General features: G+C 27.1%; 3 protein-coding genes across 3 annotated transcripts; 1 reads left to right on the top strand and 2 right to left on the bottom strand.

Moving 5' to 3' along the window:
• The first annotated feature begins 542 nt into the window (after positions 1 to 542).
• Positions 543 to 3,287, top strand: LOC111296218 (uncharacterized). Its single transcript, XM_022890399.2, has 5 exons — positions 543 to 806; positions 906 to 1,050; positions 1,182 to 1,339; positions 1,800 to 1,884; positions 1,958 to 3,287. Exons 1-5 carry the CDS (start codon positions 706 to 708, stop codon positions 3,089 to 3,091), a joined length of 1,623 nt encoding a protein of 540 aa, XP_022746134.2. The 5' UTR covers positions 543 to 705; the 3' UTR covers positions 3,092 to 3,287.
• Positions 3,288 to 3,421: 134 nt separating this feature from the next.
• On the bottom strand, positions 3,422 to 4,024 carry LOC111296219 (non-classical arabinogalactan protein 30-like). Its single transcript, XM_022890401.2, has one exon. The coding sequence runs from the start codon at positions 4,022 to 4,024 to the stop codon at positions 3,497 to 3,499; it is 528 nt and encodes a 175-aa protein (XP_022746136.2). The 3' UTR covers positions 3,422 to 3,496.
• Positions 4,025 to 4,655: 631 nt separating this feature from the next.
• LOC111296217 (putative inactive receptor-like protein kinase At3g56050) lies at positions 4,656 to 9,497 on the bottom strand. The gene is made up of 10 exons (XM_022890398.2): positions 9,482 to 9,497; positions 9,171 to 9,364; positions 8,940 to 9,078; positions 8,556 to 8,627; positions 8,273 to 8,416; positions 8,039 to 8,176; positions 7,185 to 7,651; positions 6,571 to 6,761; positions 6,322 to 6,454; positions 4,656 to 5,507 (listed from the first exon to the last, which is right to left on the bottom strand). Exons 2-10 carry the CDS (start codon positions 9,301 to 9,303, stop codon positions 4,909 to 4,911), a joined length of 2,016 nt encoding a protein of 671 aa, XP_022746133.2. The 5' UTR covers positions 9,304 to 9,364; positions 9,482 to 9,497; the 3' UTR covers positions 4,656 to 4,908.
• Between the last annotated feature and the right edge of the window lie 12,595 nt (positions 9,498 to 22,092).

The following is a 22,092-nucleotide window of genomic DNA, read 5'->3' as shown; positions in this document are numbered from 1 at the left end:
TTTGTAAAATAAAAATAATTATTTAATATATAAATTTAAATATATTAAAATTTTATTAAAATAATATATAAAAATTAAAATTAAAAAATCAAATCAAAAAATAAAATTTAATTTAAATCAGATTGATTTCAAAAAAATGTCAGGTTGAATTCAAATAAAATTTTAAAATTTTATAATATTATATATTATTTAAAAAAATCAAATCTAATCAAATTATATATTTTTATTAATTTTTATATATTTTTAAAATTTTTGTAAAATAAAAATAAAAATTATATATATATTAAAATATATTTAAAATTTTATTAAAATAATATATAAAAAATAAAATAAATTTAAAAACCAATAAAATAAAATAAATTAAACTAATAAATTTTAATTTAAATCAAATAAAATTAAAAATTAAATTAATATAAATTACAATCAAATTTTAAAAATTTATTATATTATATATCATTTAAAAAAATCAAATCAGATCAATTTCAATTTAAAACGTTATCACCCTATAATTTCCTCGAAAACAGGAAGTCCTAAGTTCAAATACACCTAACACCCGCTTAACTATAAAAAACCCAGACCTATGATTCAGATCCGATATCCAAACCCAACGCGACCCGATCGGGGCCTTTAACACAAATTCAAAACCAAAACCTTCGTTTCAAAATCACAGGCCTCCAAAACCTTTTTCATTGCAAAAGAAAAAAAATGGCAGAAAAAAAGGAGACAATGTACAGCAATCTCTTTTCTTTAGTAATAACCGAAATCAAATGTTACTCTGGCAAAGACCCTCTTCTCCCTTGGCTTCGGTACTCTCTTTTTTTTCCTCAATTTTTAGCTTATATTTCTCATTTTTTTCTTTGAAATATTCAAAATATTTATATTAATCTTTTTTTTTTTTTTTACAGGGGGATTAAGAAAATCAAAGAATCATTGCCACCCGAGATTTTAACCGCGAAGCTACCTCGGTTCTTACAAAAATGCACCCAAACATTTGAATCCGACCGCCGTTACGACAACGATTTACGCTACCTCCGTGTCTGGTTACAGTTGGTAACTTTACTAACTAACTTAACTAACGAACCCATTTTTCATTTTCCTTTTTTTTGGAAATTTATAGCAATTATTGGGTTTCTGGGTTTTTTTATTTATTTATTTTTGGATTGATTTATTCTGTTGAGTAGATGGATTTTGTCGAAGATCCGAGGGTGCTGCTGAAAAGAATGGAGATGAATCATATAGGGACAAAGCGGTCTTTGTACTACCAAGCATATGCTCTTTACTATGAGAAGATCAAGAAATTTGATGAGGCTGAAAAAATGTACCATTTGGGTGTTCAAAAGTATGTTTTATTTTTTTAATTTTCTATTTAGCTTTCAAAATTAATACTGAATAATCTGTAAATCCGTTTAAATGTTGTTTTTGGTTACTTAATGTAATGTAGGGTGGTTTGAGTTTTTGAGTATATGCATTATAATCCGAAATCCGAAAGGAAATTTGAATGAAGATTTTGAAGGAAACTCATGTTTAGTGTTTTTTATGCAATTTATTCTACAATCAGAACAGTGGGGAAAACTAGAGAGTTGTGTACTTACTGATTTCATCTTCTTAGTACTTGATTATAGTATTAAAGTTTAGTTCTTTTTTTCACAAACAAGGGGTTTTGTTTTTCCCTTAACTAATTTTCATTATGTACAAGTTTTTTAACTTGAAATTGCATGAAATGTGTAGTTATTTATGTGGCATTTGTATTTTCGATACTCAAACTAATGTTTTATTTGGTTCTATCAATTGTTGGACAGCCTTGCAGAGCCGGTTGATGAGTTGCAAATATCTTATGAGCAATTCCTGAATCGTATGGAGAGACATAAGACAAAGAAAATCCAGGTAGTCTTTTTGTTGCTTATCTATTGTGCTTGTTTTCGTTGTCTTTTTCTCACAATCTTACCATGCGCTGCAGCGCCAGGAAGGGAAAACTGCCAGGAGGCCTCTCCAATGCAGTGAGTTGAAAGAAAACAGTTATGGCATATGCATAGTTGAGGATAAGCATAAGAGGTCTTCGGCATTACATAATGGTAAAAAGGTCGAGAGCAAGGAGATTGTTGGAAGTAAAAATATGTCCAAGAAGAGAGCTTTAATGGAAAGAGAGTTGGATGAGCCTGGGAAGGTTGGGAATGATGATACAGTTGTTGTGAAGTTTGTTGATACTGCTATTGTTGGTAAATCTGAAGCAGAAGATGCCTGCCATCATGGACTAGTGGATCCTACAATAAACTTGAAGGAGGCAATGAATGCAATTAATAGCATGTTTCGAGAACCTTTAGAGACGGCTCCTATTGGTAGGAGATCACACCAAAGGCAAGAGAAAGAAGATCATAATCTAAACATAGGATTTAAGGTGTTTGATAAAAATTTGGAGAGCAGAATCAACTCATCAATTCAACCTAAAGAAAAGGGGCAGCAGAGTAAAGCTCGAACTTGTAAGCCTCAGGAGAAATCATTTGAAATTTATATTGATGATGATGAAGGAAATAGTGAGGCTGAAGAGGGAAATGATGAGAAAGATAATGTAGAACTGATTGAGGTTCAAAATTCAAGAAGAGGTTCTATGTCTTCTGCTTTGCATCTAAATGCCTTTGTGTTTCCCTGTCCTAATGATCTTTCTCCTGAAAGTTCAGATGATATTGATGCACAAAGTTCACATCAAACGAAGCTTAGAGAGGATACAGTGGTTCACAGATTTGTTGGTTCGACCATTTCAGATGAGCCAGTGGTAGAAAATGTTTGCCACCATGGCTTAGTAGACCCCACAGTTAACTTGAAGGAGGCCATGCAAGATATCAATAACATGTTCGGAAAACCAATAGATTTTGTTAGGGCTAAGAGAAAGAAGCAGGACAAAGCACCAGTTAAGACACAAAATCTTGGTGGGTTTTCAATACTTCCTGATGATGAATTGGAACATCAAGAACGGCAGCCTCCTTCAAAATTATCATGCAAATTAAGTGATTGTGATTTATTTGAGCCAACTTTGTTTACAAAAGAAGCAATAGATGATATAAATAAGATGTTTGGAATGCCACTGGACTTTTAGGAGGAAGAAACTTATTTCTTGTGCTAGAGAGAGTTTGAATATATTACTATGGTGAAGTTGCGTGAGTCTTTATCCTTACTTGTCACATGTATTTGAATGTGAAAACCTTGAAGCAGATGGAATTTCCATCTTGTTTTCTTCATGTGACAATTTTGAAATGTAATGTACTTTGTGCCTTGTGCCATTTACTTTGATCTATGTTGGAGCTCAACTGTATATTCACACCCATAGCTTGTCTAAACAGTTAAAGAAACAAAAAAAAAAAATCAATTTTTTCAAGAAATAGAACAAAGTACCAACATAGATGGATAAACATTGTTAAAATTAAATTGATCAGAAAAACAAGAATCAAAATAAATCAAAAACTTAATCCGGTTCAGGTTGAAAGGTAATCTGGTAGTCACTTTAATGGTGAGCTGGGGCAGGACAATGTGCTGGTCGGAAAGCCAGGGGGCCTGCAGCATAGATCACAACATCGTAATCCTTTCTGTATAGTCTCTTGTTTTCATAAAGAAGTGGGGAGCCATACGGCCCGTAGTTAACATTGGAGAGGAGGTTGCAGTTCCCAAGAGGTGATGAAACAAGCTGGACATGACAAGATTGAAGAGGATGGTCCAACAGCGAGTTGCTCATTTGGAACCCTTCAAGTTCAGCAAAAAAGTAACCATTCCCCTCTGTTTCAAAAGCCTTGTAGAAGCTAACTTGATTCTTGTAATTTTTGCAGGTGACACTAACTTTAGCTGAAGCGATTGGTTCTGCTTTCGACAAGGACCATGGTCCATAATTATCACAGCTCTGGCAGTAGACCATTCCTTCCACAACTACCTCACTTTTCTTCTCTTGTGGGATGTCTCCATAAGCAGCTATGGAGGGGAAGGCCAATGGAAGAAGCAACAGTGATGAAATGAAAAATGCCAGGTGACTGCTTGCCATTTTTCAGGGATATCAGCTTGGAGCTTGGGAGAAGAGCAGGAAAAAGGCTATGATAATTGTGGGATGGAGGTTTACTGCCTGGGGTGCTATATATATTTACATAGTTGGAGAACGTTTTGAAGTTCTGGTAGACGTGGAGGTCACCAACTACGAAGTATAGCCAACCTTCTCTTCTTCCATTCTCTATTTGTTTACGTGAAGGCCACTTTCCTATAAACAATGAAAGGCTTTGCCGTGGCTTATCCTTTGGGTTGACATTTTCAAGTATGTCTGGAAATCAATGGAATTTTGTTCATTTTTGGGTAAGTTTTTGGAGTTCTAATTTATGGATTCCTCATTTCTGTTTAAAATTATAGGGAACCAATCCTATCAATCTTGGCTCTTTTTATCCACTCAATCCCATTCAAGAAGTTGAACTTTATTCATCAATAAACATTACAGAGCATTTAGTATTTGTTTACAAGAATTGTGTTTGATTTTTTTATGAATCTACCATTAAGAAAAAGAGGTCCCTGGGTAGAACTGACAATCACAAGCATCATTTTCAGATTCATATGATTTCAATTCCTGCATGCAAGAATGGGCAACAAATCGATTCAGCATTGAAAAAATGAAGGTAACAACGAATAAATCAGAACAAATAGAAACCAAGAGGCTTGCAATAAAGCCTTTCTTTTTTCTTTTATGTATTTGTCACACTGAAAGCCAACATAAGGAAGATTTCCTGGATTTCCTCTCCATCTCAAATATATACAACAAACTTTCAACTACCCTAAAATACATACGACTGGTACTGACCTACAGGCAAACTTCTTTTTGCCTCTTCACCTACATAAGATTGAGAAAACATCCTAGTTTCATACTTAGAACATCAACTTCGTCCCCTAGCTTGCTTCGGTGGACATAATTTCCATCTCTGCCCACCAGAGGGGAGAAAGCTTCGGCTTTGCATCATCAGATGTAATTGCAGTAATGTCTCTTAATCTTGCGCTGACTTCTCTTATATCTGGTCTCCGTCCAGGTTCAGGTTGGACACAAATTTTTATGACCTCCCCAATTTTCTCAAGTTGCTCCATATTGAAAGAGTTTAGAGTGGGATCAACCATCTCTAAGAGGGCTTGCTCCCTTCTCAAATAGTCTGATGCCCAATCCTCATGTGAATCATTATCCACCAAGTAAGGCATCCTACCCGTTACTATTTCAAATAATAATACGCCAAAGTTATAAACATTACTTTCTAGGCTTGCTGGTGGGGTATCTGAAAGGTTTTTTCTGTCTGCTTCCCTCTCTGCAGTACTTATTTCATTCCAGAAACTTGGATCAGAGATTTTGGCTGCATAGTCTTCTGTTAGATTGACAGCCGAGGAGAACAGGTTGTTATGGGGTATAGGTGGGTTCAGCTGGTGCATATACTCGAGGCAGTAAGCTATGCCCATTATAATTCTCAACCTCATCTCCCAGTCTAAGTGTTCAGATTCTTTAACTGCAATATCAATAGAAAGATATAATGTCAATGCTTAACACCAAAAGAAAAGGTAAATGGCAAATTCTTGCAAAGAATGAAAAACATAATGTTGCTTCTTCATGGTAAGTGGGGAAGTATATGATATGATCTTCTAATGCCAGGTTATGTAGCAAATTACTGTGCATAATTCTAAGCATAGAGGAACCTTGAAACCATATGCATTGATTAACCTGTCATCTTGGAAGTCATTAGCATGAAAATGGAAAAGGGTGGCTAATGTTTCTTGTCCTCCATTCTTCTATGCTAAGGTAAGAGCCTAAGACGTTTAATGTCACTGACATAAGGGGATTCCTACATATCAGGTTCGCACAAAACCGCTTATTTATACAAATCCTTTAAGTGAACAGCATTGCAAGACAAAGTCAACCACATGACATTCATATTCAGAAACTGCAGACTGAGTTTCCTTTGAGAAAATCAACAAGTTGGACAGAAAAGAGGGCTGACCAAGTCTTTTGGCACTATTCTGAAAAGATCAAACTACAAAGATGATAAAATATAGAGGAATGAGAAATTAATGAAATTGACATAATATCATATTTTGAAAAAATAAGGCTAACTGAGCCCCAGATTCTATCTATGCTCGAAGTAGCAGAATTTGGACACTCTATTGGAGCCTATGAAGTGCCTGGTGTTCTTAGGCTAAATGCTTAAACTCTGGGTTAGAAATAGGAACACCCCCCAAAAGGGATAAAAAAATGAAATGTTGATAACAAGCAATAAATTAGAGGTCCTTTCACAAAGACACCAGAAACAACAATGAGGTACTTACTGTGTAAATGCTCAAAGAGTGTGCCATTTGGAGCATATTCAAAAACCATCATCCTAGTGAAAGGCTCGTCTTCCTCACAATATCCAATAAGGTTGACAAAATTTTTGTGGTTCACTTTTGATAATTTGTCAATCTGAAACCATAAACCTAGAAATAGTTAGACAGACCATAAGAACACATCAAGCACATGTATCTAGATGGAATTTTTCAGTTTGGCCAAAAAAAAGATGGAATTTTTCAGTACAATACCTTCTTCCTGAATTGTGTTTCTAAATTCTTTGACCAATCTTTGGCAGCTTTCACTGGGACAGAGGCCACAGCTATTTCAACCCCATTAGACAGTGTCCCTTTGTACACAGTGCCAATTGTCGAAGAACCAATTACATTGCTGAAATCTTCACAGGCTGCTTCAAGTTCTGATCTCTTCAGCTTTGGTACACCTGAAATGCAAGTAATTGATCTTATATTATAAATATTCTGGCAGAATTTGAGGCTAATAATAAAAGATGCATGCTTCTCTCTTGGATAAAAAATCAATCCAATAACAGATGCACCGCAATAAAACAAAATTAAGGTTCCTTTTCCTCTAATTCAGTTGTGTATTTGGGATGACCCCTTTTTATCAATGACCTGTAAGTTATGTTGCCAACCAAATAGAAGACATTCAATGACACTTTTTTCATTCTAAGAAGACTTTTGTAGTTTTTAGGTTATAATGAATTAAACTAAAATCTCAACTATTGTTCCATGTCCAGTATTCAGCAACTGTCTTAAGTTGGATTTAAAACATTAATTTGATCTGAAATCAAGAAAGATGTTAAAATTATATACTGTTTAATTTTGTAGTGGAGCAGAAGAATTACCAGTTATCAATGCTTCCTGGAGCTGCCCGCTTAGCCCTGTCACCCAAGGTTTCACAGTAGATACCTTAGAAGTCTCAAAGAGATAGGCAACGATTATTACTATTAAAAGAAATATGGCACCCCCTATGGCTCCAGCCAGTATTGTAGTTCGATGATTTGTAGTAGAATGAGAACTTGAAGGATTGCTTCCTGAAGGGGATGGAGCAGAAGCATTTGGTAATACTATATTATTTTCTGATGGAGAAGGAGCTTGAGCACAGGAAGGTCCTTGGGCAGGAACACCTCTTGCCAATGTACCAGGTGTAGAAGGTTCAGCAGATGCAGGAGGAGGTGGAACTTGAGGAGGAACAGAAGCAGATGAAGGTATATTAAACTTTAAAAAGGCAGCTTTTGGTGACGTTGCAGTAGTGGCAGGTATTTCTTGCAGCAATCTCCTTTGCACTGCATCTTCAGATTGGTCAACATTCCTAGCAGAGACATAAAGAAGGATTAAATAATAAGAACACACAACCATAAAGAAACTGCCATTGAAAATTATACTAGAAAGAAACAGAAAATAGCTAATAATCACTAAACATTGAAAATTTTCATGACAATTACATCAATTTGATCAAGGCCAAATTATTTTTTATATATATAATTTTTGTGAAACAGATATAAACAAACATTTTACATATAACTTTATCCAGTTTTCAATATTAACAGTAGAGAAATTCCTAAATGGCACTAAAAGGTGCCTGAGAACAATGAACAATATGACGCAACTAAACTTGTTCAGGTATGCTTATCTCTATCTTTTTACATGTTAGACCTAGCTGCATGAGAATAGCATCTATTCATCTATGATGGCATACCATGTATTGAATCTTTGCTTGCAAGACGATTTAACAGCATTAGATAGTTGATTTTCATCCACTTGAGTTTCTGAAATCTTCTGAAGTCCATAAATTTCAGGAGAGAAACTGCCGAGAAACTCATTATTGTCCAGTAAACTGCAACATGAGCATAAAATTAAGTTATTATACAGGGTGAGAGAGAGAGAAAACCTCTGGGAATGAGAACGGAATTGTTTGACATTGTTGACTTACAGGATTGTTAGTGACAGAATGCTACTAAGTTCAGGTGGAAGTGGTCCACTGAAGTTATTGTATCCCAAGTCCAACACCTCTAATTCCTTCAGTTCTCCAATCCCTTCAGGAATAATTCCAGTAAAAGAGTTGTTCCGCAAAATACTGTAGGGAAACCAATTGCATCAGAATGGTGCATGGAAGAAAGTAGAATAGCTAAACTTGAAGAGATTGTCATTTGTCAAGTAGGAAAGCACTTTGCTTTTGATATCAACAATCAGATAGAGAAGTTATAAACACTCACATAGACTTAATGTGAACTAGAGTTCCAAGCTCAGGTGCCAATGTTCCTTTAAGACAAAGATCTTTCAAGTTCCTGCATTTTGTTCCATCCATCAAATTTTAGAACAAATTAAAGCAAAAAAGCTATCACAATTTACATATTCTATTACTCACTAGAAAAAAAATTGATATTTGCAAAATTGGAAATCAAAGTTTTATTTGAATATTATGGTTATTATCATATCTCAAAACTAACCTCTCCCAACCAAAAAGTAAAAAAAGTTATCTAAAGATTCAAGATTTCAATTATTTTCCTTTCTTTTCTGGGCAACCAAACAGCATCGACCTCAAAGAACATCATTGAAGCAAGAAAGAGTAAGACACAGAAAAGAAAAGAAAAACTTACAGAACAACAACTTTGCCATCAGAGCACTCGACACCAAACCAGGAACACTGGTCAACCTCTCGATCTTCTTCCTTCCAATCCGAAAAAGCACCAAACGGATCACTCACCACACTCTCTCTTAGTCTCAACAACGCGAATCCTGCATATCCATTACCAAATCATCATTTTTTCCTCCACTTTCCCATGAAACAAACAAACCCAAAACTTGAAACAAGCAAACAAAAAGCTTACCTTCTTCATTCAACGACCAGCAACCCAAACTTTGACATAACAAAAACAGCACAACACCAACTCCGAACTCTTGTCTTAATCTTACAAACTTCCAGTTCTTATTCATGAGCATCATCATCATCATCATCATCATCTTCTTCTTCTTCTTCTTCTTCTTATGATCAAAGCTTAACTCAAAAAACCAGAAAATTTCACTGAGCTGGATGAAAACACGCAGCTGAGTCAGAGGCAAATCCAACACAAGACCAACAAATTTAGACTTCCGACAATTTTCCTTGTTTTCAATTAGTTAAGGGTTTGAAAATCCGTACACTCAAAGACTGAACTATCATCCTCCTGACGTCTAGATATTTGAAATTTCGCTTCATTTTGTTTAACCGCGGTAAAAAAAGGTTTGTTAATTAAAGTAACTGCAGGACTTTGACCGCCCTCGGTTTTGGCGGCGGTACAAGAAAGTGATGTAAAGGACAAGGCGGTGCCGGGGACGACTAATAAAGAAAGGGTAGGAGGGAAAAAAAATGTGGCAATTATGGACCGAGTCGTTTTCTCCTCTCCACCCCCCCCCCCCCCCCCTTTTTGTTTTTTTTTGAGAGAAAGATTTAGACGAAATTATTTGGACGATATTTATAAAATTTTTTATTTAAAAATAATAAATTAAAAATTTATATTAGATTGATTAAATGTATAAAATTTTAAAAATTTTAATAAATTTTGTTATATATTTTTAAATAAATATTTTTAATAAAAATATTGATAATTTTTGTAATTAAATAAGTATCAATTAAATTTAAATTATAAATAATATGTTTATTAAATTTTTACGTATTATTAATTTTCACTTATCAATTTAAATTTTATATTAAAATTTTTATTAAATAATTTTTAATATAAATTTTTACAAACTTCATTTAAAAAATTTCATTTAAGTTTTATGTTATTTTGGAAGAGATTGACGTGGCATGTAGTTGATTTTATTTTAATGATTTTTTATTATTTTATTTTAAAAAAATTTAATGTTTTAAATGATTTTTTAATAAAATTAATTATTAATTTGGTGAGTATGAGTGACTTTCCTTGATGTTTCCCTCAATGACTTGGATGAAAAATTCATTTGAATATCAATTTGTATGTTGACTTGGATGAAAAATTCATTTGAATATCAATTTGTATGTTTTTTCTTGGCCCAAACTATTTATATGCTTTAGTACAAATTCAATTCATACAAGTTAATTTAATTGATACAAAATTATTTTTATAAATTAAGATTTAATTTTTGTGATAATACCTTAAAATTTTTAAATTTACCAAATCGAATACTGACAGTCTAAGAATTTTGATTCATGGTGGATTTTATAAAGCTACTATGGCTCTAAATAATCAATTTACAGATAATTGAAAGTTTTATTTATTTTTTTGTTTATTTTTTATAAATAAATGTATATCATCTATATATAAAAATGTGAACTTTAAAACTATTAAATATGAATGACATAAATATATTTATAAATTTTAAAAAATAACAAATTTACCTTTAAATTTTTAGTATTTTTTATTTATGTATTAAAGATTATTTTTCATTAAATATATATAATTTATTAGTTACTTATTTAAATTAATCCAAAAGTATTAAAAGTGAATCGTAAAAATATCCTTATAAATTTTAAAAAATAACAAACTTACTTTTAAATTTCTAGCATTTATTTATTTAATAAAAATTATTTGTCATTAAATATATAACCTTTTATTCATTAGTTATTTAAATTTAAATCAATTAAAAATTTATGAATATAATTTATATCAAATTAAACTACATTAAAATTTTATTTGTGGGATATGTTGGATACGTTGTCAAAAATTATCCCAAATTTACTCTTATATTTTTTTATAAGATTTTTTTTGTTCAATTTCATAAATAATAATTCAATTAAATTCATATAAAACTTATTTCTCATCATATGGGCTATGGTATGCTATGAGTATTTGATATTAAACAAAACATAATAAAATCTTTCCTTTGTTGCTCAATGAGTAATCATTTTAGTCTAAATTGTTATATCATAATGTTTATGCCCCCAAAACCTTTAATTTTATCTTAAGTAAAACATAAATTTTTCATTTTCAATATACAACCTAATTTACTCTTTATCTTTTTTAATAGTACATATCATTAGTCCTTAAATATATTTATATTATTTATTTATTTAATTTAGATCAATTAAAATTAAGGTTTATACAAAATTATTAATTAAATTATTAAAATATTATTGAGAAAGAGTAATACATGTATTGCGGTAAGTTTGTATGTTTAAATTTTTTTATTTTTTATGATAAATATACATTTATATGTTTAATGATTACAATGGTTGATTTATTTTACTATAATATTTCTAATCACTCTATCCAATTACCTCTTAACGTTCCAATGACTAAATGAATCTTTGCTTTATGAACATAATCTCTTGTATATGTGAATTGTTACTTAACTTAGATTTTATTTTGTCTTTTATAGATTGATTCTATGTTACATCCAAGTTAATTTTAGTCAATCCTTTTTTTTTTTTTTAAATTTTAAATATCTTTTACTTAAGATATTTTTATGAAACTATAATCAATATTGTTAAGAAATATTAATCTTGAATAAGATAAATTATTTGATATAATGTTAATTGAGTTTTTTTTTTTTAATTCCACAAATGAGTTAAAAAATTAACACATCACTCACTTATTTTTTCAATTAGTTTTTTTTTTTAATATCACTTACTTATTTTTTCAATTAGTCTTTTTTAATGTACTATGAAGCTTAAAGGTATGTGTGTTACGTTATTAATTTCAATTGTGAAATTTAAAAACTCTACTATCAATATATTTTATAATTTTTCCTTGAATAATATAAATTTATTTTTTTCAATTAGAAATGCTCTAGAATATTTTTGAATTTTGATAGTGAAAAATATTTTAATAACATGATTAATTGTATGCGTTTTGTTGAATGATAAAAGCTTTGTTAGTTTTGTGACCAATTATTATATTCTTTGAATCAATAATGTTATAGTTTATTTTCTGTTATTTGTTTATATTCTTTAAGTATATGATTACTAATTTGTACTCTTATCATGAAAGCATTTATTTAATAATTATTTCTACTTTATGAGTGTGTTTATTATAGATAAATACATGTATCATCTATGATATCTACATATAAAAATGTGAACTCTAAATAATATTAAAAATAATTTTTTATTTGTTAAACTCCTATTAATAATACATTGCATGCCAATCATGCATGTCCAACCAATTCTTCAATTCATAAAGAAAGGAAGACTTACAATTAAACTCATTAGTTACATAATAAAAAATTTGAAGTATGAGGATGTGAAATAAAACATGTTTATTTATATCATCTTACAATTAAGATCATAAATTAATTCAATTAATAATGTTAAATTATATATATACAAAAATAAAATAAATTAATCAATTAATATTTCATATAGATCGTAAAATTATTAAATTAATATTTTTATTATTCAATGGGTCAACGTATCATAGTATATATGAAAATGATTAAAAAAAAGATGTTAGATGACAAATGATAATGTAACCTTTAATTTTTTTTCTCTTAATATGTAAAAAGTGCTCCACTTAGAATTTAGCCAACTTTACTATAAAAAAATTATTTAAATTTTAGCTAAATATTTAAAATACTCACAAACATATACATACTTTAGATTTTATAACCTACCTTAAATAAGACAATCTATAATTAAGAAAATGTTTAATATATATCTATATTATGTATAAAATGTGATAATTTATTAAATTATCTATATTTATTTTTATTTAATATTTTTTAGTAAATTAAAATATTATCTATTTTTTTATTTATTTTCTTATTAAAATAGTTTTTCTTTTGTTAAGTCATTTATGCCCCAGTTAATGCAAGCAGTACGGCTAGAAAGCTTAAAATAGTTTTTCTACAAATGAATAATTTAGTGTTTATAATATATTACACCTATTAATATGATTTACACAATTATATTAATTATAGAAGATTTAATGATAAATCAATTATAACTTAGTAGTAAATGTATAACAACATAGTAGCAAATTATTGATAGTTTTGTTATAAATTAGTGATAATTTAGACGAAATCAGTAATAACTTTATACTAAATTAATGATAACTTAATAGTAAAATAATAATAACTTAATAGTAAAATAATAATCACTTAGTAGTAAATAATTCAAAAAAATAGTGTATGATAACATAATAATAAATAATAATAATATAGTAGGAAATCACAAATAATTTAACAGTAAATCATTTATACATGATTGTAAATGTATAACACATATTAGTAAATTAAAGATAACTTAATAAAAAATAAATGATAACTTATAAGTTAATTATTGATAACTTAGTAATAAATCAATGATAACTTAATAGTAAATAATATTCAGTTTAATATTCCCTCCATCCTAATAAAATTGTCACATTTTGAATTTTGTTGGTCAAATTTTTTTCAATTTTAATCACCTATTATTTTTTATTTATTACTGATAAAAATATGAAAAAATATTTTTAAAACTTTAAATGAAGTGGTTTCTAAATATATGTTTTGTAAATTTTAATTTATTAAAATATTTAAAATAATATATGTCAAAGTTAGAAAATTTTAACTAAAAAATTAACTGTGACAATTTAATTGATACAGATAAAAGGAGTAGTAATTAATTGACAAATTTAGTAATAAATTATAAATAGCTTAGTAATAAATCAATAATAATAATTTATAACTAAGTAGTAATTAATAATTGAAAATTAAAAGTAAATTAATATAACTTAATAGTAATTATCAGTAAATTAATAGTTAATCTATAATAATTTAATATAGTAAATTAGAGATATAACTTAATAGTATATCAATTATAATTTAGTAGTAAATTAGTAATAATATAATAGTCAAAGCATAATAACTTAATAATAAATCAATTATAACATAGTTGTAAATGCATAATAACATAGTTGTAAATTAATGATAACTTCATAAAAAAATGATAACTTAATAGTTAATCATTATAATTTAGTGATAAATCAATGAAAACTTAGTAGTAAATTAGTGATAGCATAACAATAAATTTAGTTTAGTTTAAAAGTAATTAAATTATAAATTTAGTAGTAAATCATAAATAACTTAGCGATAAATTAGTGATAATTTAATAGTTAATCACTAAAACTCAATAGTAAATCAATGATAACAAAGTAGCAAATGTATAATAGTATAATAGTAAATCATTAATAATTTAGTAGTAAATTATTGATAACTTAGTAGTAAATCACTAATAACGTAATAGTAAAATATTAATAACTTAATTGTAAATCAGTGATAATTTAATTATAAATCAATGATAATTTAGTTGTAAATTAGTTAATTATTAATAACTTTATAGTAAATCATTAATAACTTTATAGTAAATCGGTAATAACATTATAATAAATTATTAATAACTTAATAGTAAATTATTAATAATTAAGTAATAAATCATCTATAACTTAGTTGTAAATCATTTATAACTTAATAATAAATTATGATAATTTAGTAGTAAATTAGTGAGTGAGTAGTAATTTATTTGTTAATTAGTGACAACATTTTTTTTTATACTTAAAGTTACTAATAATTGAACCCTGGTTACTAGAAAGAGAAAATGATTAGGATAAACCTACCATGAACTTATTCATTAAAAAAATTTAGTAAAAAAATTATAAATTTAAACAAAACAATAATGTTATATTATATAAAAAGAAAATTATCTCATATATTGTAATTAATTGATAAAATTAATAGTATACCATAAATAACTTAATAGTAATTCAATAATAATTTAGTAGTAAATAATTACCAACTTAATAGTTAACTATTGAAAACTTAGTAATAAATCAATGTAATTAGTAAATGCATAATAATATAATAATAAATCACTAAATTTAGCAATAAGTCACTTATAACTTAATTATATATCAATTGTAATTTTGTAGTAAATCATCGATAACTTCATAGTAAATTAGTTATAACTTTATAGTAAATTATCAATAACTTAGTACTAAATCATCAATAACTTAATAGTAAATCATTTATAACTTAAATGTAAATCATTAATAATTTAATAATAAACCACTAATAATGTAGTAATAAATCAGTAATGACTTTAATTATCAATTGATGATAAGGTTTTTTATATTTGAAGTCTTTAGGGATTGAACTCCAGTTACTAGTAAAAGTGAAGTAAAAACTTAATAATAAATCAATTATAACAATAAATCAGAGTTAACTTAGTCGTAATTTGTTGATAACTAAATGCTAAATCACTTATAATTTAGTTGTAAATTAGTGATAACTATAAATCAATGATAACTTATTAGTAAATTAGTTTTGGCTTAGTAGTAAAGTCTAGATAACTTAATAGTAAATTATTCATATTTTAATAATAAATTAGTAATATAACTTAACAGCAAACCATCGATAACATGTAGTAGTAAATCATTACTAACTTAGTAATTTTTTTTTTTTTGGTTAAATATTGATATGGAGTTCTATTTTTTAATATGTCTAACATATTTAATTCATTTAAAAAATTATACTAATTGCCATTTAATACTAAGGTATTGAGTTACGATACTTGTGGATATTTTTCAGATATATAAATAACTAAAACAATATTCATGTACCAATTACTATAACAACATATTTTTATTAAAATAAATCAAATTTTGAAGTGAAAATTTAGAATAACTTTATCTATATTTGTATGTCATTGATTGTCTATTTGATAATATATTAATAATAACTAGATTAATGCTTTATCTTTACTAAAATAAATTGTTGTGTTTTATGGTATCATTTATAACATTGATAGCAATTATACAAAAAATTATTGTCTTTAAAAATATTTTTAAAATAAAAGAAAAAAAATAATGAGTCTAAATTTATTGAAAAATACCATAGAAAAATTATCTATTAGTTATTTTCTCAGGTACATAATATTTTAAATTAAAATATATGATCTAATAATACTAATAATAGTATGAATTCTATAAATTATAATTTTATAACCATATCGTTTAAATGATGAATTTTTTGAATGACTTATACTTGATAAATAATTAAGTGTTCATTGAATAATGAAATTACTCTATTTTAATTAAAAAAGAGTACAAATATTAAAAATATATTCACTATCAATTTTAAAGTCTAAGATTTAAAACATAGTTTATCTTCAAAATATACCCTTTAATATTTGTCTAAAATAGATCATATCTTATTAATTTTAAAATTAAGATATTTCATTATTTAACAAACAATAATAATATTGAACCAAAGTTAATTGAAAAAAATATTTGAATATTTTAAGAACAACATAAAAAACTATTTGATTAGGATAATGTATACCTTTAAGTAAAGTTTTTTATTTAAACTCTTAGTATAACATATTTTTATAAGTTATGTATATTTAATTGTTTTTTAAGAAATTAGTATTCGATACTAAAAGTAGTTTTAGTCAATATCCCTTATAAATATATAAATAAACATAATTGATTATTACAAATACTAATAGTTTTTTATTACTTCATATCCTTTCTTTAGAATATGTTTACAAATTAATATTTTTAATTAGTAAAATTCATGTAAGTATGCATTTTTTACTGTAAAATGAAATTACAAAATGGTTTATATTACACAAATAAGTACATATTAAAAACAGAAGTTAGTAATGAAAAAAAAAACAGTATATATTTACTATATTTCAAGTAATAAAAACTTTATAAAAATTTGGTTTCAAATAAAAAAATGAATTTAAATTTTAAATAGCAAATAGATGAAAAGTAATAGTTTGAATGAGTTTGACAATGTTTAATTGCCTAAAAAATTTATAAATTTGAAAATAAAAATCCATCACTGAAAAAGCTTAAAAAAGCTCTAGAAGAAACATAAAATAGAGAAAAAAAAAATACAAAATTCGATTTGATTGTGATAGAAGATAATTTTTTATAGTCAAAAAAATTAAAAAAAGAAGAAAAATATTAAAAAAAAAGAATGAAGATGATGACTTAACACTGAAAGACTTAAAAGAAAACTTCTAAAAAGAATCAAAATAAAGAAAGATTAAATATTTATTTTTATTAGAATTTTAATTTTTTGTTATATTTATTTTTTTAAACTTAAATTTACATTTTTAATTTAATTTAGTATGATGATAATTATTTCAATTTTATTATTATAAAATATCAAAATTATTATATTATATTATAATTATAATTTGGTTAACAATCATGTGCATAGCATGTGGAATAAAACTAGTGTAATTAAAAGTCTATAATAGAAATGATTAAATAATATTTTTGTTGGCGTCGAGTTGTTTAACACGGGAGTAGAAACTTGAAATCACAAGATAAGAGGTCGATTAGTAGCAAAAATTGAAGAATTTTTTGACTTTGTGTTTTGATGTTTAAATCAAGACTCAATAAGAGAATGAAAATGAAAGAAAACTAGAAAGTATATATGTATAGTTCAAGTTGTTTGATATTATTTGATTTGAGAGGAACTATTTATACTTGTGTGGTGAGGGTACTGAGCTTAGGTGGTACAAATTTTAAATAACGAGTAAAGGTTGATGTTGTCTATTAGAGTTGAGCTTGTAGGTAATAGTCCGATTGTGAATGACAAATCAACATTTTCATATGCTATTAGACAATCAATTGAGATGATTAAACTTACGTAGAATTCAAAAATTCAAGACCATTTGATACATCAACTCGATCGAATTGATTAAATTACCCTCACAATTTTTTTCCCTTAAAACCACAAAATACCCCCACAATTTCATTCAAAGATTGATACATTCAAATAATCATGTATCAATCGGTGGGTAAAAGATAAATTTGTGATTCTAGTAGCTAGCTAGATAGCGTTGAGAAAATTATTGTGATAAATTATGAATAAAAAGAAAAACTTAGAGCATGAAAGAGAAATGATGTTACTGAGCAATAAAAATGGCTTTGCTTACTATCATCTGATTAGTAAACAGTTTGTCGCATAATGCATTTTTTTTTCTATAAAAAGCTAGTAATTTATCATAGTCAACGTGGATTAATTATCCCTTCAAATCAGCCGTCCACGAATGATAACTTAATTTCTTTATTTTTCAACTTTTTAAAATACTAATAGTTAATAATTATGATTTGATAATTAAGTTAATCACCTATATATAAACTCTAAACCCAAGTATTACATGAAATTAATTAAAAAAAATGTGATCAGCAGGCCAAATATATGAAAGAATTTGAGATCAAATTTTTTGTTATGCCTTCAAAGAAAAAAAAGAAAAGAGTGAGAAAAGGGGAAACATTGTGTTGGTGCCAAGCTGTTTACATGAGAACAAAAATATAAAATCATATGATAGGAGGCCGGTTAGTAGTAAATGTCAAATATTTTTTTGTGTTTGTATTTCAATGTTCAAATTAGTGTTCTATAAAAAAGTGAAAAAGAAAAGAAACAAAAAATTATATGTATGTAAAATTCAAGTTCTTTAATATTATCGGGGAGGGATTATTTATGCCTAAGGGAATTGGATCTAAGTGACCTAAGCTCAAAGTAGTGAAAATAGGATTAATGTTATCAGTTCGAGTTGAGTTGATAATCAACAATCTAATCAGAAGTGATAAATCAATATTTTTATGTGTCATTAGGTGATTAATTAAGATACTTTAATTGATGTAGAATTTGAGAATTCAAGTTAAGTCGATATATTAACTCAATCAAATTAACTAAATTACCCCTAGTTAACAAATGATTAACATTCTGAATTGCAAGGTCCATTTTACTTTTTGAACTATAAAATGCCCCCAACACATAGAAAGAGTCAAATGACGTAATGCTTGGCCGGATCCTTGAGTATACCACATGCTTATAGGATATTAAGGTCAATGAATAAATATAAAGATAAATAAGTAATAAGAACAAAAGTATGGGTCATTGATTATGCCACATATATATATATATATATATTAAGCTCATGAAATATTTCTTCTGCCTCCAAAAAAATTGATGGCTAGCTCATGGTCAGACCCCCCTCCCGTTCCCATGATCCCATATCCTTTTCATTATATTTATAACTATAATGTCATATGAGGGTTTTTTTTGTATGGTGTTCATAAATAATTAAATTTGCATTAAAGAATGCAAAGAAGAAACTACAACTAACATCAGCATGATTTTTTTTTTTTTGCTTTCATTAAAAAATCTTTAAGAGAAATATATAGAGTTTGATAGTTAATTATTTTAGTTCTCAATATTTTACCATGATTTATTTGATTTAACTTTATTAAGGTTCTTTGAGAGGAGTGGAAACATTAATCTTTTTGAGATCAATATAAGATTAAACACTCCAACAACATGATAAATACCTCTCTCACCAAGCATAAAGAAGTTGCCCTAATTTTTTTTTTTTTTGAAATTGTGTATTATTCTTTTCTTTTATTTGTTTATAAAGTAAAAAAAAAAATGATCTTTAACTTAATTCGTACTTTTATTTTTTTGCTTTGAAAGAAGTTGATGTCTCAAATTATGATAAAATTTGTAAATTTTGGCATGGCTAAAGCTAGGGGCTCTCTAAATATTTTGGTGGAGTGTTTATAAACACTTTAAAAATTAAAAAACAAAAAAATTTAAAGAAAAAAATTTTGAACATTTAAAATTTTTTTTTTGAACTTTCTTTTTATTAATAAATATTGAACTTTCTTTTTATTAATAATAATAATAATAATAATAATAATAATATTATTATTATTATTATTATTATTATTATTATTATTATTGTTATTATTATTATTATTATTAAAAATGAACACTTAAAAAAATCCAAAATTCGCCACCGACTAAAGTAAAGACTAATTAAATGATCATTTTATAAACGTGATTGGAGAATGAGGATGAAAAGTGAAGAATTCATGTTATCCACATTTTCTTATTTTTCCATTCATTTTTCCATTCAACAACAATGTGCACGTGTTTAAAACTAGAGAAAGATTTTGTTTTCTCACAAAGTCAGAGGGTTTCCCTGTAAACCCAAGTTTGAGTTGAGGGTAGCTTTAGAGAAAGTTGCTTTCTCCACAAACCCAAGTTTCTCAAATCAACTCATTTTCTAATACCAATTTAAGGTTTGAATTGGAAAACAAGAACAGAGTGAAAAGATCAGAGTGCATATATCATTATCGATGAAGGAATTTGTGTTGCACATGGTTTACCTAAGGCTCGGGGGACGATGACTTAGGTTTGTGCAGAGAATTGGCACCCAGTTTTATTTCTCTCCAACCAATTGCAAGTTGATTATCTGCTAGTTTCTTACTAATATTGATAGGGGTTTTTTTAGATTCAATGAGCAAATTGATTAATTTTTTCATTAGAGACTCTCGGTGGACAATCAAAAATATTTTTTATTTTTAGATTAATCTAATATGTATAAAATTACATCAATTTAATTATATTATTATTTTATTTATAAATCTCTTATATTTTTTTATATAAATAGAACTATTCAAGTATTATTTATTTTATTTATTTATTTATCTTTTTAATTTTTAATTTGAACGATCCAAATGCAAATACAAAAAATATTCTCTAACTTTACTCTCAATCGTTTTTTTTTTTTTTTTTTGTATGATTTCAATATTTCGTTCTTAACTCGAACCTTGACACAAATAAATATAAAAAGTATGGACGAGACGAAAACCTTTACTGGATTTATTCTTTTATGGCAAAGCAAACTCAGATTTTTAAACAAATATAAAAATGTAGGCCTAAGTTTTTGTTTTTTAATTGTGTACTGTTCTTTTCTTTTATTTGTTTATAGAGTTAAAAAAAAAAAAAAAAAGAAAGATCTTTAAACATATTTAATACTTTTTTTTTGTTTAACTTTGAAAGAAGTTGATGTCTCAAATTATGATAAAATTTGCAAATTTTGGCATAGCTAAAACTAGGGCCTATCTAAATATTTTGGTGGGGTGTTTATAAACATTTCAAAAATTATAAAATAAAAAAATTTATAGAAAAATTTTTCTTGAACATTATTAACTTTTTTTATTAATAAAATTGATAAATTCATCAACAATATTATTTATATATATTTATATTATAAGTAAACACTCTAAAAATTCAAAATTTATCACCCGGCTAAAACAGTCAAGACTAATTAAATGAGAGCAGTAAAAACTAATTAAATGATCATTTATAAACGTGTTTGGAGGATGAGGATGCAAAAGTGAAGAATTCATGTTACCCACATTTTCTTATTTTTCCATTCAAAAACAATGCGCACGTTTTTAAAATTAGAGAAAGATTTTGCTTTCTCACTTGTTGACAAAATCAGAGGGTTTCCTGGAAACCCAAGTTTGAGTTGAGGGTATCCTTTAGAGAAAGTTGTTTTCTCCACGAACCCAAGTTTCTCAAATCAACTCATTTTCTCATACCATATCAAGGTTTGAATTGGAAAATATGAAGAGAGTGAAAAAAATCAGAACGCATATATCATTGTCGATGAAGGAATTTGTGTTGCACATGGTTTACCTATGGCGTGGGGAACGATGACTTGGGTTTGTGGAGAGAATTGGCACCCAGTTTTATTTCTCACTAATCGATTGCAGGTTGATTTATCTGCTTGTTTCTTATTAATATTGTTAGAGATATTTTTTGATCCAAAAGGACAAATTGATAGATTTTCTCCTTAAAAATTATCAGTAAATAATTAATGATATTTTTAATTTTTGAATCAATTTAACATATCATATATATAATATTACATCAACTTGATTACATTATTATTTTATCTTACAAGCTGTTGATCTTTCGCTTATAAATAAAAGCATTAAA

Source organism: Durio zibethinus, chromosome 12, assembly GCF_047325235.1.
Source record: "Durio zibethinus cultivar Kanyao isolate XHJ-2024 chromosome 12, ASM4732523v1, whole genome shotgun sequence".
NCBI classification, from domain to species: Eukaryota; Viridiplantae; Streptophyta; class Magnoliopsida; order Malvales; family Malvaceae; genus Durio; species Durio zibethinus.
This window is presented reverse-complemented; position numbering and strand designations above follow the sequence as displayed.

Excerpts from the sequence above, each read along its gene's own strand:
- LOC111296219 (XM_022890401.2), bottom strand. The coding sequence starts at position 4,024 with ATGGCAAGCAGTCACCTGGCATTTTTCATTTCATCACTGTTGCTTCTT.
- LOC111296217 (XM_022890398.2), bottom strand. The coding sequence starts at position 9,303 with ATGATGATGATGATGATGATGATGCTCATGAATAAGAACTGGAAGTTT. Across the intron at positions 9,079-9,170 it reads CTGGTCGTTGAATGAAGAAG|GATTCGCGTTGTTGAGACTA; the intron begins GTAAGCTTTTTG and ends ATGGATATGCAG. Across the intron at positions 6,455-6,570 it reads AAACACAATTCAGGAAGAAG|ATTGACAAATTATCAAAAGT; the intron begins GTATTGTACTGA and ends TTATGGTTTCAG.
- LOC111296218 (XM_022890399.2), top strand. The coding sequence starts at position 706 with ATGGCAGAAAAAAAGGAGACAATGTACAGCAATCTCTTTTCTTTAGTA. Across the intron at positions 807-905 it reads CCTCTTCTCCCTTGGCTTCG|GGGGATTAAGAAAATCAAAG; the intron begins GTACTCTCTTTT and ends TTTTTTTTACAG. Across the intron at positions 1,051-1,181 it reads TCCGTGTCTGGTTACAGTTG|ATGGATTTTGTCGAAGATCC; the intron begins GTAACTTTACTA and ends TCTGTTGAGTAG.